Raw genomic sequence first — 14657 nt, 5'->3', positions numbered from 1 at the left:
GCAATTTTACATTGCTTTACATATACAATTTTACATTGTTTTTATATAAGCAATTTACATTGTTATATAAATATGCAATTACATTCTTGTTAATTTTACAACCCCAAAATTAATTAAATTTATGCAAATAAACATGTAGGCAATGGCCACCAAAGAGTCTGATGCCCAAGTTTCTTCTAAGAAGGAATTTGCCCAATGTTCATTGACTTATGCACAATTCAACATCAATAAATGTTTATATTTCATATATATTCATGTTGAGAATTTCATTCACTTTTATATTCTCTATTTTCATAGATTGTACGGGAGTCAATCCGATGGATGAGGAAATGTGCCTAGTGGACAGTGGCACCACTAACTCTATACTCAGGGAAATAAAATATTTCCAAACTCTCACAAAGAGCAAAGGAAATGTTTTAACAATCGTTGGACGCGATGCCGTAATAGCAGGCTCTGGAAGAGCCATTATTACGCTCCCTATGGGTACAACGATTACAATCGAGGATGCACTCCTGTATCCTGATTCAACTCGTACCCTATTGAGTTATAGAGATATCCGCAAAAATGGGTATCATATCGAAACCCATCACCAAAATAATGAGGAGTTCCTCCTCATTACAAAGGATAACGGATATGGCAGAGATACTCTCGAAAGAATTCCCTCAACTTCGTCTGGATTGTACTATTCATACATAAAACCCGTACAACATGTTACGTACAAAGTAATTTTTCAGAATGTCAATGCATTCCAAACTTGGCATGATCGCCTTGGTCACCCTGGCATAGGGATGATGAGAAAAATTACTAGCAATTCTGTTGGTCACTCGCTAACCAATGCAAAATTTCCCCAATCCTCAGATTACACTTGCACCGCATGTGCAACAGGGAAATTAATTTTGAGGCCCTCTTCCCTCAAAATCAAAGTTAAACCACTCAACTTCCTTGAACGCATTCAAGGGGACATATGTGGCCCGATAAATCCTTTATCGGGACTGTTCAGGTACTTCATGGTTCTAATAGACGCATCTACACGATGGTCTCATGTGTCTCTTCTATCGACACGAAACCATGCTTTTGCCAAAATAATTGCGCAAGTTATCAAACTCAAAGCGCAACATCCTGAACATCAAATAAAATCCATTAGGATGGATAACGTTGCTGAATTTTCCTCTCGTACCTTCAATGACTATTGTATGGCCTTAGGAATACAAGTACAGCATTTTGTCCTATATGTCCGCACACAAAATGGGTTAGCCGAGTCTCTCATCAAGAGAATCAAGCTCATTGCTAGACCGCTATTGCAGAATTGCAATCTACCAACCTCATGTTGGGGTCATGCAGTCTTACACGCTGCTGAACTGATTCAATTGCGACCAACTGCATACCATGCAACGTCCCCGTTGCAACTAGTACATGGAAATCCCCAAGCATTTCCCATCTGCGAAAGTTCGGTTGCGCTACATACGTACCGATCTCACCACCGAAGCGTACAACAATGGCCCCCATAGAAAATTAGGGATCTATGTGGGATACAAATCTCCGTCGATCATAAAGTATCTAGAGCCCACCACAGGGGACCTCTTTACGGCCCGGTACGCTGATTGTATCTTCAATGAAGATCACTTCCTGGCATTAGGGGAAGACTTACCACATCACAAACAATGCTAGGAAATCAATTGGGATGCTCCAGACATACCCAACTCAGATCCACGTACTTCAGAATCTGAACTCCAAGTTCAGAAAATCATAAATTTGCAACACATTGCAAACAACGTGCCAGACGCATTTACTGATTATAAGGGTGTTACAAAATCCTATAATCCAGCGAGAAATGTACCGGAAAGAGTAGAGGTACCAAACAAAACTACTCAACTCCCTAGTAAGAGGGGGAGAAGTACGGCTATCTCCACGGATACAGCTTCTAGCAAGCAAAGGAAACGGAAGACAAAATCTTCTGATCCAGTAAATGCAGCTCAACCTCATGTTGAGAAACACCCAGTGGAGGTTCAACCTTCACATCCCACATCAACAGTGCACTCAATTACTGATGCTGGGACATCGGAATACCCTGATGCGACCATCTTGGGAAATGATGATGCATCGGAAAGGGTCCATGAAATTTTCATCAACTATGCAGAAACTGGAGAGTCATTTGATAGAAAGACTACAATTGTCGACTCATATTTCTCCGCAATGATTGCCAAAATCCTTGAAAATGATCCAGATCCTAAGACCATGGCAGAGTGCAAAACGCGCTCGGATTGGAACCAATGGAAGGATGCAATCCAAGAAGAAATATCCTCGCTCACAAAAAGACAAGTATTCTCACAAGTAATACCTACACCTCCACAAGTATTCCCTGTGGGATTCAAGTGGGTTTTCGTCCGAAAGCGGAACGAGAACAACGAGGTGGTGAGATACAAAGCGAGGCTTGTAGCACAAGGGTTCACGTAGAGACCCAGCATTGACTTCAATGAAACATACTCTCCAGTCATGGGTGGAATAACATTTCGATACTTAATCTCTCTGGCTGTACAAAATCGTCTATCTATGCAGTTGATGGACGTAGTGACTGCATATCTCTATGGGTCATTTGATTCGGACTTATACATGAAGGTTCCTGACGGAATCCCAATACCGAATCAAAACGCAAATCGCAACATGTATTGTGTAAACCTGCAGAAATCACTCTATGGCTTAAAACAGTCGGGAAGAATGTGGTATAACCGACTCAGCGAGTACCTTCTGCAGAAGGGCTACTCCAACAGTGATGATTGCCCATGTGTCTTCATCAAGAAATCCCAAACGGGATTCTGCATCATATCGGTGTATGTTGATGATTTAAATATCATCGGCCACAAACAAGATATTGATGAGGCATGCAAACATCTTAAGACGAAGTTCGAGTTGAAGGATTTGGGTAAAACCAAATTCTGCTTAGGCCTACAGCTTGAGCATCTTTCAACTGGAATCTTTGTGCATCAATCTGCATATGTCCAAAAAGTATTGGAGAGATTCAATATGGACAAAGCATATCCTTCCAAAACCCCTATGGTCGTTCGGTCTTTAGGACTAAACACTGATCCATTCAGACCACAAGATGAGGGGGAGGAAATCCTAGGACCTCATGTCCCATACCTTAGTGCCGTCGGAGCACTGATGTACCTTGCCAATAGCACCAGGCCTGACATCGCTTTCGCAGTGAATTTGCTAGCAAGGCACAGTGCCGCTCCTATCAAGAGACATTGGACAGGAGTAAAACAGATCCTCAGATATGTTAATGGCACAAGGGATCTCGGATTATTCTTCCAAAGAGGAACAAATCCTGAGATGATAGGATACACCGATGCTAGATATCAATCAGACCCCCATAATGGCAGATCACAAACCGGTTTCGTATTCTTACAAAACGGAACCGCCATATCATGGACATCATCCAAGCAAACCTTGGCAACAACATTCATGAATCATTCTGAAATAGTCGCATTATATGAGGCCTCACGTGAATGCGTTTGGCTTCGCAGAATGATCAACCACATACAGCAGTCGTGTGGTCTTAAAGCTATCACAGCTCCAACCATTATCTATGAAGATAATGTTGCTTGTGTTACACAGATGGAGACAGGCTATATCAAGAGCAATATCAACAAACACATCTCTCCAAAGTTGTTCTATCCTCATGAATTACAACAAAAAGGAGAGATTGATATCTTGAAAACCAAATCATGCGACAATCTCGCTGATCTATTCACTAAGTCCCTACCAGCTTCATCATTTGAAAAATGTGTCAAAGAAATTGGTATGCGACGACTTAGGGATTTGCAAAGTTCAGGGGGAGAAATCTCCTAGACATTGGCCTGTCTACACCATCATATTATACTCTTTTCTCTCTATGAGTTTTTCCTCACAAGGTTTCTCATAAGGAGTTTTTAATGAGATAATATTAACACAAGAGTGTCATATTCCTTGTTTTCCCCACAGGGGTTTTTAAAGGGGTATCAAAGACACACATTGTCCTCTAAACTACAACGTGAGTTTTTCTCCTGCAAAGGTTTTCTCATATTAGTTTACAATGAGGTAATCATTAAGTGCTATAACTTTCTCCTTCTTTTCCCAAGCAGTTTTAAGGAGTTTTACTATAGCACATATACACACGTATTTTTCCTCGTTTTTATCCTACAGGAATTTTTGGAGGAGCAATACGATTCATTGATCTCAACAAGTGATTCGATCAAGGGGGAGTGTTACGGATATTTTATCCGGGGTGATCTCATCTCCTCGGATCCCCTTACGGGAGATCTATCCTAACTACGACATCCTCCACGACCGCCTACGGGATATCACCCACGACTACGCACGTACCCGTGGAGACCGGTTCCACCTCCGTGATATCACCCACGACTCATCGTGGGCTCGAGTTTACTTGGGGCGAGAGTTTCCTCTCCCCCCGACTTGTATAAATACCCGTGATCAATGAATAAAGAAACACTGAGTTCATTCTATTCTTCTCTGTTCTTACTTTGACATTCCACTCGTAACATCGAGTACTAGGTCCAGCCTCGTCAGGTGCTGAGAAACGAAAGACAGGTCATCTAGCTCAAGATAGCGCATGGAAAACATACGGAGCTTGAGCACTCGAACTCTGCACATGACAGCATGGCGGAACCAGAGATTCACCGGTGGCTCATCATCGTAACTACTCCATGCTGGCCTTGTTTAGTTCACCCCAAAACCAAAATCTTGAAGTCTTTATCACATCGAATGTTACGGCACATGCATGAGCATTAAATATAGATAAAAACAAAAATTAATTGTACAGTTTACCTGTAAATCACGAGACGAATCTTTTAAGGCTAGTTACTCCATGATTGGATAATATTTATCAAATAAAAATGAAAGTGCTACAGTATCAAAATCTAAAAACTTTTTGGATCTAAACAAGGCCATAATATTGCATACTGAAAAGACTGAAATTAGTCTGGTAATGAGGAGATCACCTGCTAGATAAATGTTGTTCTTATGTTGATGTTTCTTGGATCAAGATAGAACAGGGTGATTTAGGCGTTGTTCAGTTCACCCAAAAATCAAAATCTTTTCAAGATTTCCTATTACATGGAATCTTACGGCACATGCATGGAACATTAAATATAGATGAAAACAAAAACTAATTGCACAGTTTGCATGTAAATCGCGAAATGGATCTTTTAAGCCTAGTTACTTCATGATTGGACAATATTTGTCAAATAAAAACGAAAGTACTATAGTGCCAAAATCCAAAAACTTTTTAGATCTAAACAAGGCCTTAATGTTTTATATGGCCACAGGTCAAAAAGCACAGCAGTTTAACCCACGCATACCAAAAAAAAAAAAAGCAAACTGCTCCAACCCGCTTGATCTAAGGCCTTGTTTAGTTCTCCAAAAGTTTTGCAAAATTTTTCAGCCGTCACATCGAATCTTTAGACGTATGCATAGAGTATTAAATATAGATAAAAATAAAAATTAATTACACAGTTTGATCGGAATGACGAGACGAATCTTTTGAGCCTAGTTAGTCTATAATTAGATAATATTTGTCGAATACAAATGAAAATGCTACTATTCCTATTTTGTAAAATTTTTTAAAGTAAACAAAGCCTAAGCCGTTTCAACCTATCCATAGGAGTCCCACACCACAACCTAGTATATTGATTCTTTTAATGGTATGGATCTAATTTTGCTTTATTTGTTTTTATTTTTTGGTCGGCAGTCTCGTTGAGTCGTCGCCGACTACGGACTCTTTCAATGGCACGCCCGCACGGGCATGGACTACGCCTGCCTGCATCCTTGGTCACGCGCGGCCCCTGCGCACGCACGTGGAATCGCGAGCCTGCCTATACCTGCCTGCCCACCCTTAACCCTTTGCCTTTGGTGGGGAAAGCGTTGTCCTACGGAGGGAGAGGCCGCGTAGGCACTCAAACCAGCCGGGAGTGCGCGCCTCCTGTTCGACGAAATGCGCCATCGCCCACCGGTGGTACGGTGCCTTGCTGCTTCAACGTCAAACAAAGCGCCGAGTGAAGTGAAGTGAAGTGTGAACTTGGACTTGGTTAGTTGGCTTGTCAGCAGTCGCCATGGTACGTGTGCCACAACTCCACGGCATCTTCCCTGATATTTTTCGACATGTCATTTTTCTTTTTTGAAGAAGAGTGCGAATCCATGATTGCTTTGTTTGGGTCCCTCCATCTTTCAATTGTGTAGCATCAATCATGGAGGCAGGCCTTTCTCTCTGCGAAAATTCTGGCAAGCTTCATCAATTTCTTTGCCACTTGATGTCAAGACTCAGAGCCGGTCAATCACCCTTGGCTGATTCTCTCCTGTCCTCAACGTTTGCAATGACAACACATTACTATGGAAGAATTGCAGAATCCTAGAAGCCTTATAAATCCTTTCCCTTAGGCCCTTACATACAAGCTGTAAGGTCAGACACTCAGACATGTTTATACAAGGTTAAACTCAATAAATCTTGCTTTCTAATCTGAGGACATGAGCCATGTGTATCGAGCAACGGTAAAGTAAAATGCTAGGTTGAGCCATTGAGATCACGGAGATGTAAAAGGTCCAAAACACTGTATCTGCCCATCCATGACAAATTCACAGTGCTTGAAAGTTGAAAGCATAATGTTACGTGACATACTCGAATTGATTCTAACACGAGGGACCAAGTTAAAAATTGCTCCATTCAGCGTGCTGTCCCAGTCCTCTAAATTATGACTATGGTCCATGGGGGCCCTCGGACAGTTGGCCAAACAGATTTGCATTACTCCTTGTGTCCTTGCTAGTTGTTACGTTGCTTTCCTTGGTCTCAGTTGATTAGCTCACCAGGAAGGTCACAACTCAAAAGCTAGCAGAATCTCCCAATCCCAAGTGCTCTCATCCCTGGCTATCTAGATCTAGGCTCAAGCTCTGGTGTGCACTACATCTGAGCTCCACAAAGATCTGATCTGCCCAGTACTTGGCATTGGAAACTATACTGAAGAAAACTTTATTTGTCCGAGTTCCAGGTATTTTATATTGTTTCCTTTACCAAGAATATGGTATTATATTGTTTTGTTCATTGCTCCTGCTATGTTTGTCCATTTAGATTATGTCTTCTACGCTTTCTACTGTCAACGGTAATCATTTGGAGTTCTGGACAATAACTTAGCCTTTGGCCTCTCAGGAACTGAAGGTATACCAACTAGAAAGACAATCGCTTTAGTGCTTGACTCTGGTATGCTAACCTTAACATCATTACATAGTTTGTCCCCTTTCATGTTATGTTATCTATTCCATTTTGCTGCACTTCGAGTATAAAGTGTTTGCTTAATTAGAGGCTTATCATGGATTTGAAGGAAAACAATATTTATTTTCCATTTTTCGTATGCAGCATATAAAATATATATTCATGATTCCCAATCAAATATTTTCTTCTTTTTTGCTTCATTATGTTAGGAACCAGAAGGCTGGTTAAATCTATCTGCAAAGAGGCAGCAGAGGTCGTTGGATTGACTGTTTACCACAGCTATCGACTACTGATTAATCCGATGCTTTCATGTAACTGTTTCAATTAGTCATACTTCAGGACAGCAAAAAGAATAAAACAAATAATATGGTCAGCAAGGGTAGATCCAATCAATTGAAACTTGTAGCTACATTGAATCTAATAAAAAAAATGTATATACCATTGTTCAGCAGTCTACTTTTCCATAATTTCTGTTGTTCTAACTGGTCACAGTAAATTTCGTTATATTAGGGTTTAATTTGGGCAAAAGAGACGCCTTAAACTATGGAAGCTGCTGTAGCATCTGGAATATTGAAGATTGTTGGCAACAAGTTAGTTCCACTGCTAATGAAGGAGTACAGCTCCATAGTGGGAGCGAAAAAAGATCTCCAAGAGCTCCATGGTCAAGTTGTAGAGATCAACAGTTGGTTGGAAAGTGTAGGAGATAAAGCTGTGGGGAATGATCCATCGTTTTCTTGGCTCAAACAATTGAAAAATATTGCTTACGATGTTGATGATATTGTCGATGAATTCCAGCTGAAGGCTGAAAAACATGAAGCTACTGCTAGTGGTGGTATTGTGTCCAAATATCTATGTAATAAACCAAAATCAATTATATTTCAGTGCAAAGCTGCTAGCAAGATCAAGGCAATCAAGAAGGAATTTGCTGGAATTGTGAAACAAAGAAAGGATTTTAGCATAATAACAAATAGTTTACCAGCTGGTCACCCTGTTCATCATGTGAACATGACAGTTGGGGAGATGCCATTATTGCCAAACATTGATGCAGCATCTGTACTTGGAAGAGACAAAGATAAGGGTGAGTTAATATCTAAACTTGTAGAAGTGAAAGGCCAACAGACAATCAACATAGTTTCCATCGTTGGACTTGGTGGCTCAGGGAAAACCACCTTGGCTAAACTGGTTTTCAACGATGGCAGCATTATAAACAAGCATTTTGAAATTAAATTATGGGTTCATGTATCACAGGAGTTTGATGTTGCAAAGCTTGTTGGGAAGTTGTTTGAAGCTATTGCTGGTGAGAAGTGTGAACAATATCCTTTGCAGCAAATGAGCAAAAAAATATCAGACGAACTGACCGGAAAGAGGTATCTACTTGTACTAGATGATGTTTGGACTAAGAACCAATTTCTGTGGGACCAGTTCATGGTGCATCTGAAGAGTGGCACACCTGGAAGTGCAATTTTACTCACTATGCGTAGTAGTGATGTAGCGGGAACAGTAGGATCAACATACCAATTTAGCTTGCCATTCTTATCTCTGGCTGACAGTTGGCAACTGTTCCAACAAAGCTTAGGAATGCATGTGAAACATCTGGAGTCTGAATTTGTAGAGGTTGGAAAAGAAATCGTGAATAAATGTGGTGGTGTGCCACTTGCAATTAAAGTTATTGCAGGCGTCCTCCGTGGCAAGGAACTCATTGGAGAGTGGCAGGCCATGAGAGACAGCAATTTACTCGATGTTGAGGGTGAAGAAGCTAGTGTATCAGTATCTGCATGCTTGATGTTGAGCTATTTCCATTTGCCTTCCCATATGAAACAATGTTTCACAATATGTTCAGTTCTTCCTAAAGGTTACATGATAGATAAAGAACATTTGATTGACCAATGGATTGCTCATGATATGATAACTCCACAAGCTGGTGTTGAGTTCTTGGATATTGGTGACAAGTACTTCAATTCTCTTGTGCAAATGTCTTTTCTTCAAGATGTGGCTGAAGACTGGAATGGAAGAGTCAAATGCAGGATGCACGATTTGGTTCATGATCTTGCCTTGTCCATTTTGGATGACAAAATTTCACCTGCTGTGCCAAAGGAGGCAACCAGTTCCGCCAAGGGCTGCAGATACTTCTCTTTGATTGAACGGCCAGAAAATCTGGCACCCAAAAATATTTTTAGAAAGGCACGTGCTGTATATATGCCTTGGTCTGGAGATTATACAAATGTCATGGCACTGAAGCATGCAAAGCACTTGCGTAGTGTCATGGTGGGCTATCTAGATGAAGAAGGAGCCAACATCATATCTCAGGTTAAATATCTGAAATATCTTTCCATGTCATTATTACAAAGATGTAAAACGCTTCCTGAGGGTATCTCAGATGTTTGGAGCCTGCAAGCACTTCATGTAACACACAGCAATTCACTTGTCGAGATACCCAAATCCATTGGTAAGATGAAAATGTTAAGAACACTAAACTTGTCGGGCTCTATAGCGCTAAAGAGTTTGCCAGATTCTATTGGTGATTGTCATATGATTTCAAGTATTGATCTTTGCAGTTGCATTCAGCTTACAGTGTTGCCAGACTCAATTTGCAAGTTGCAGAAGTTAAGAACATTGAACCTATCATGGTGTCGAGAGCTGAAATGCTTGCCAGATTCCATTGGCAGAAACAAAATGCTAAGATTGTTGAGACTAGGTTTCACCAAAGTTCAGAGGCTACCATCAAGTATGACAAAACTGGAAAATCTAGAGTGTTTGGACCTTCATGACTGTCGTTCGCTAGTAGAGCTGCCTGAAGGCATCGGCAACTTGGATAAGCTTCAAGTTTTGAACTTAACAAGTTGTACAAAATTGGGAGGAATGCCTGTAGGTATTGGACAGCTCAGTCGACTTCAAAAGTTGGGCTTATTTGCTATTGGTAAGGGAGAAAAGTTTGCTGGAATATCAGAGCTTGCAAATGTATCTAGGTTGGGTGAGGAACTAACAATCATAGATATTCAACATGTGATGGATACGAATGATGCACATGTGGCATGCTTGAAACAGAAGATAAACTTACAGAGGTTGGAACTAAATTGGATGTTGAAGAACATGGAAGAGGTAAACACTGAGTTGCAGCAAGATGTGCTTGATGGCCTAGAACCACCACCTGGTATTAAAGAGCTGTACATTAGTGGGTATTTAGGTAGGCAATTTGCAGGGTGGATGCAGAGTCAAGTTGGTGGTGGAGTACAGGGCCCTGCTCCCTTCCCATTTTTGAGGGTGATGTGGCTGTTTGATCTCCCGAAGTTGAAGCATCTAGATGTGCTTGTCGAACTACCTTGTTTGGAGGAGCTTGGGCTCCTATGGATGCCTTCTGTTGAGAGCATATGTGGAGGCCCATTTCCTTCACTGGTGAAGTTGAAGATGTGTAAACTGCCTCGTTTGGGACGGGTGTGGATAGTACCAGAGAGGACCATGCCCGATGTAGAAAATGAGGGAGGCTGCTACAACTACAATTTAACACCTCATTTCGAACAAGTCCGAGTTGGTAGCCGCTTAACAGAGTTAAAGATTGAGGATTGTCCTAAGTTGGAGGTGATGCCGCACCTTCCTCCGTCACTGCAGCATTTAGTTTTGCAGGGAAGTGAGCAGCTGCTGCAGTTGCCAGGCCAATGCCAGGGGCCTTCTTCCTCCCCCAGTTTTAACAATCTGAAGGAGTTTGAACTACGGAATGTGACAGGAATGGGTGGGTGGAAGCTGTTGCACCACATGACGGCACTCGAGTCATTGAAGATTTTTAGATTCTCTGGAGTGCACACCGAGGTGCCTGCGAGCTTGTGGAGCCTCACATCCCTGAGGTCCCTGAGCCTGCATGACTGGGATGATATCTGCGAGCTACCCGAGTCGCTAGGGGAACTCCGGTCTCTGCAAGAGTTGATCATCGACAGGTGCGATAGACTGACCAGCCTCCCCCAAACAATGGGTCAACTCACATCCCTCCAGAAGCTCGTAATACAATCATGCGAAGCACTTCACCAGTTACCCGAGTCGCTAGGGGAACTCCGGTGTCTGCAAGAGTTGAAAATCAATCACTGCCATAGCCTGACCAGCCTCCCCCAAACAATGGGTCAACTCACATCCCTCCAGTTGCTCGAGATAGGATATTGCGATGCAGTTCAACAGTTGCCCGACTGCCTCGGAGAACTCTGCTCTCTACGCAAACTCGAGATTACAGACTTGCGAGAGCTGACCTGCCTTCCACAATCCATCTGCCGCCTCACCACCTCTCTTCAAGAGCTCAGAATCTACGCATGCCCGGGCATCAAATCCTTGCCGGAGGGGATAAAGGACCTCACGTCTCTGAATCTATTGGCGATCTTGTTCTGCCCCGACCTGGAGAGGCGCTGCAAGAGAGGAACAGGGGAGGACTGGCACCTCATCTCCCACATCCCTGATATCTTCATTGGTTCAGAATCAGACGGATGAACGGGGTGTGGCCGTGTGGGGAGGATTTGGCCAGCGATTGCAAGCTGCCGCTTAATCGGGTGAGTTTGTTGTGCTATTTGTAGCTGTAGCTATGGGCAGTCCCCCTGTTTTCATGTGTACATTCACTAGAGAGCCAATTTCCTTATTATTGTTTAAAATTCGGTTTGATTTCTTGAATACTTTGGATGAGAATGTAGTTTTGACATTTATGGATTTCCCTATTATTGCATTGTAGGCCCACTGCACCTGGGAGCTAGGTGTCCTCAATTGGCTTCAAATGATATGAAGAATTCTCTGCGCGCCTGTGTAGTGCAATGCTTTGATCTTTGTCACATAGGAGTATGGAATTTCAGATTCCAGAAGAACAGACGTTTGTGGTCTGTTGTTCAATCAACATGATGGGCCAGCTCGTCATCTCGTCAGTCACAATTCACATGACGCTCGTCTGTGTCTATGCAATTTCGTTGTGTGTATATCAAAATAGAACATGAAGCAATGATAATCCTAATGCAGGCCAAGGGGTTTGGCCAGTTATGGATAAAATGGATGAGAAAAATCTTTGAGTCCGATACTTCTGCAGTTTTACTGAATGGGGTGCCAGGGAAGACTTTTAATTGCAAAAGGGGAGTCAGACAAGGGGATCCCTTATCCCCCTTATTATTTGTCCTGGCAGCAGATTTCCTTCAGTCTTTGGTCAATAAAGGGAAGGATTTAGGTCTGCTAAGATTGCCCTTTCCCTTAAATTCTAATCTGGACTTCCCCATAGTGCAATACGCTGATGATACCTTGATAATCATGGAGACAGACTCAAGACAGTTAATGTTTCTTAAATCTCTGCTTAACACCTTTGCCAATTGTACTGGCCTGAAGGTAAACTATAGAAAATCCATGATGTTACCAGTCAACTTGTCTGAGGAAAGACTTGATCACTTATCTAGAACTTTTGGCTGCTCCAAGGGGACTTTACCATTCACTTATTTGGGTTTGCCTTTGGGTTTAACCACCTCTGGTCAGTAAATGTGAGAGAAGATTGTTAAGTGTATCCAATTTTCTAACTCAGGCTGGAAGGTTAGAGCTAACAAATGCAGTTTTTTCAGCTCTACCCACATTCTACATGTGCTCGTTGGAACTCCCAAAAACAGTAATCAAGCAAATTGATAAATATAGAAAAAATTGCCTTTGGAGGGGATCAGACATCAATGGAAGAGGGAAGCCAAAAGCAGCTTGGGAAATGGTCTGTATTGGAAAACAGGAAGGAGGACTAGGAGTAATAGACATTGAGAAACAAAACAAAGCACTTCTAATGAAAAATCTGCATAAATTTTTCAATAAGGAAGACATACCTTGGGTACAGATTGTTTGGGAGAAGCACTATCCAAATGGCAAATTACCAGGTGTTTCCAAGAAAGGATCATTTTTGTGGAGAGACAACCAGAAAAACTTACAGCATTACAAATAGGTGGTTCAAATTCAAGTAAACTCCGGTGAGACATGTCTGTTCTGGGTGGATAGTTGGAATCAACAGAGCTTGGAAATAAGATTCCCAGAATTATGCTCCTTTGCAAAAACAAAGGCAATATCAGTGGCAAAAGCATGGGTACAAGAGGACTTCACACATCTGTTAAACTTGCCTCTGTCAGAAATAGCTTTTAATCAGTTACAAGCACTTCATCAAGAGAGGGATTTCTTCAACCTGAATGAGAATAACGACAAATGGAAATATCAGTGGGGCCAGCACTTCTCTTCGTCAAGGGCATACAAGTTCATCAAGGGACAGTCCCACCACCATCAGTCCATACAGTGGATATGGAACTGCTTTTGTCAGCCAAAGCATAAGGTTTTCTTTTGGCTGCTCTTGAAAGATAGGCTCAGCACAAGGAATATTTTGAGACAGAAAAACATGGCTTTACAATCATACAACTTTTACAATCATACAGTTGTGTTCTATGTAATCTGGGTATCGAAGGAACAGTCCATCACCTGTTCCTTCAGTGCGAATTTGCCAAGCAATGTTGGCAGTCAATAGGTGTGGATATTCCAGCAGTTGCAGAAATGCCTTCTAGTATGCACTTCCTAAAAGATGCAATTGGTTCTCGGTTCTTCATGGAGTCTATAATTCTCTTATGCTGGGCAATTTGGACTACCAGGAATGCTTTCATTTTTGACAACATTCAGCCCCAAGTCTCTTCTAGCAGGACCAGCTTTATCAAGGAGCTCAAAGTGCTCAAGTTCAGAGTAAATTCAAGATCTGAACATTCGTTTCTTCAATGGCTTTTCTCTGTTGCTTAGCTGGTAGCTGGTTAGCTGGTAGTCTCTTTCTGCTGTGTTTTTTTGTTTCTTTTAAGGTTCCCTGAGTGGATCCTGTTGTTTTCTCTGTTTTTATTGTACGTATGTGTTTCTATAGTTGTACTGTCTTTTCCTTTTAATAAATTACCTGTAGGGGCGAAAGCCCCTCCAGTTCTCTCAAAAAAAAGATGGAAAATTGTTTGATATATACTGACTGTGGTTTGCTAGTTGCATGGCCTGTCCTAATCAGAATACAGGTGTGTGTTTGTGTGTGTGTGACTCACCAGTCACCACAAGGTAGAGAGAGTTTCAGCACCATGGCTGCTTGTACTGGGCATAAGAATAAGAAGGCAGGCAGATGCACAGATGTGATGATTTTGAAAAGCATTTGTGACGGTTTGAAACCGTAAAATTTCTTGTGCTGGAGGACGCTTCTCATGATGGTGTTGTGCACTGCATCTTGCTTGCTGCTATATATGTCCTATGGTGGAGATCGAATGCATGCTTTAATGCCACATTTTACAGTACAGGTTTGTCACAAGGCACAGAAGTTACATGAGTTGAGTTGGGCACCTAAAAGTAAAAATATATAAATTCGATGCAGTCTCCGGTGAGTAGGGACGAGGGAACTTTCCGTTCCGGTACA

At 41.9% G+C, this 14657-nt stretch overlaps 1 protein-coding gene across 8 annotated transcripts; it reads left to right on the top strand.

The window, feature by feature from the left end:
* On the top strand, positions 5780-12556 carry LOC8083044 (putative disease resistance protein RGA3). 8 transcript variants are annotated; one of them, XR_002453338.1, is made up of 6 exons: positions 5788-6110; positions 6235-7037; positions 7196-7246; positions 7468-7511; positions 7769-11784; positions 11961-12556. XR_002453338.1 is itself a non-coding variant. In XM_021461252.1 (4 exons), exons 3-4 carry the CDS (start codon positions 7802-7804, stop codon positions 9864-9866), a joined length of 1956 nt encoding a protein of 651 aa, XP_021316927.1. In that variant the 5' UTR covers positions 5780-6110; positions 6235-7037; positions 7118-7801; the 3' UTR covers positions 9867-10008. The 8 variants fall into 8 exon arrangements, 1 of the variants encoding a protein (XP_021316927.1); XR_002453339.1 differs by having other exon boundaries at positions 7118-7204; XR_002453336.1 differs by having other exon boundaries at positions 7118-7246.

This window comes from Sorghum bicolor, chromosome 5 (assembly GCF_000003195.3).
Source record: "Sorghum bicolor cultivar BTx623 chromosome 5, Sorghum_bicolor_NCBIv3, whole genome shotgun sequence".
NCBI lineage: Eukaryota > Viridiplantae > Streptophyta > Magnoliopsida > Poales > Poaceae > Sorghum > Sorghum bicolor.
The sequence above is the reverse complement of the archived record's forward strand: the minus strand, read 5'-3'. Positions and strand labels throughout refer to the sequence as shown.

Excerpts from the sequence above, each read along its gene's own strand:
- LOC8083044 (XM_021461252.1), top strand. The coding sequence starts at position 7,802 with ATGGAAGCTGCTGTAGCATCTGGAATATTGAAGATTGTTGGCAACAAG. Across the intron at positions 9,705-9,813 it reads CGAGATACCCAAATCCATTG|TTGCATTCAGCTTACAGTGT; the intron begins GTAAGATGAAAA and ends TGATCTTTGCAG.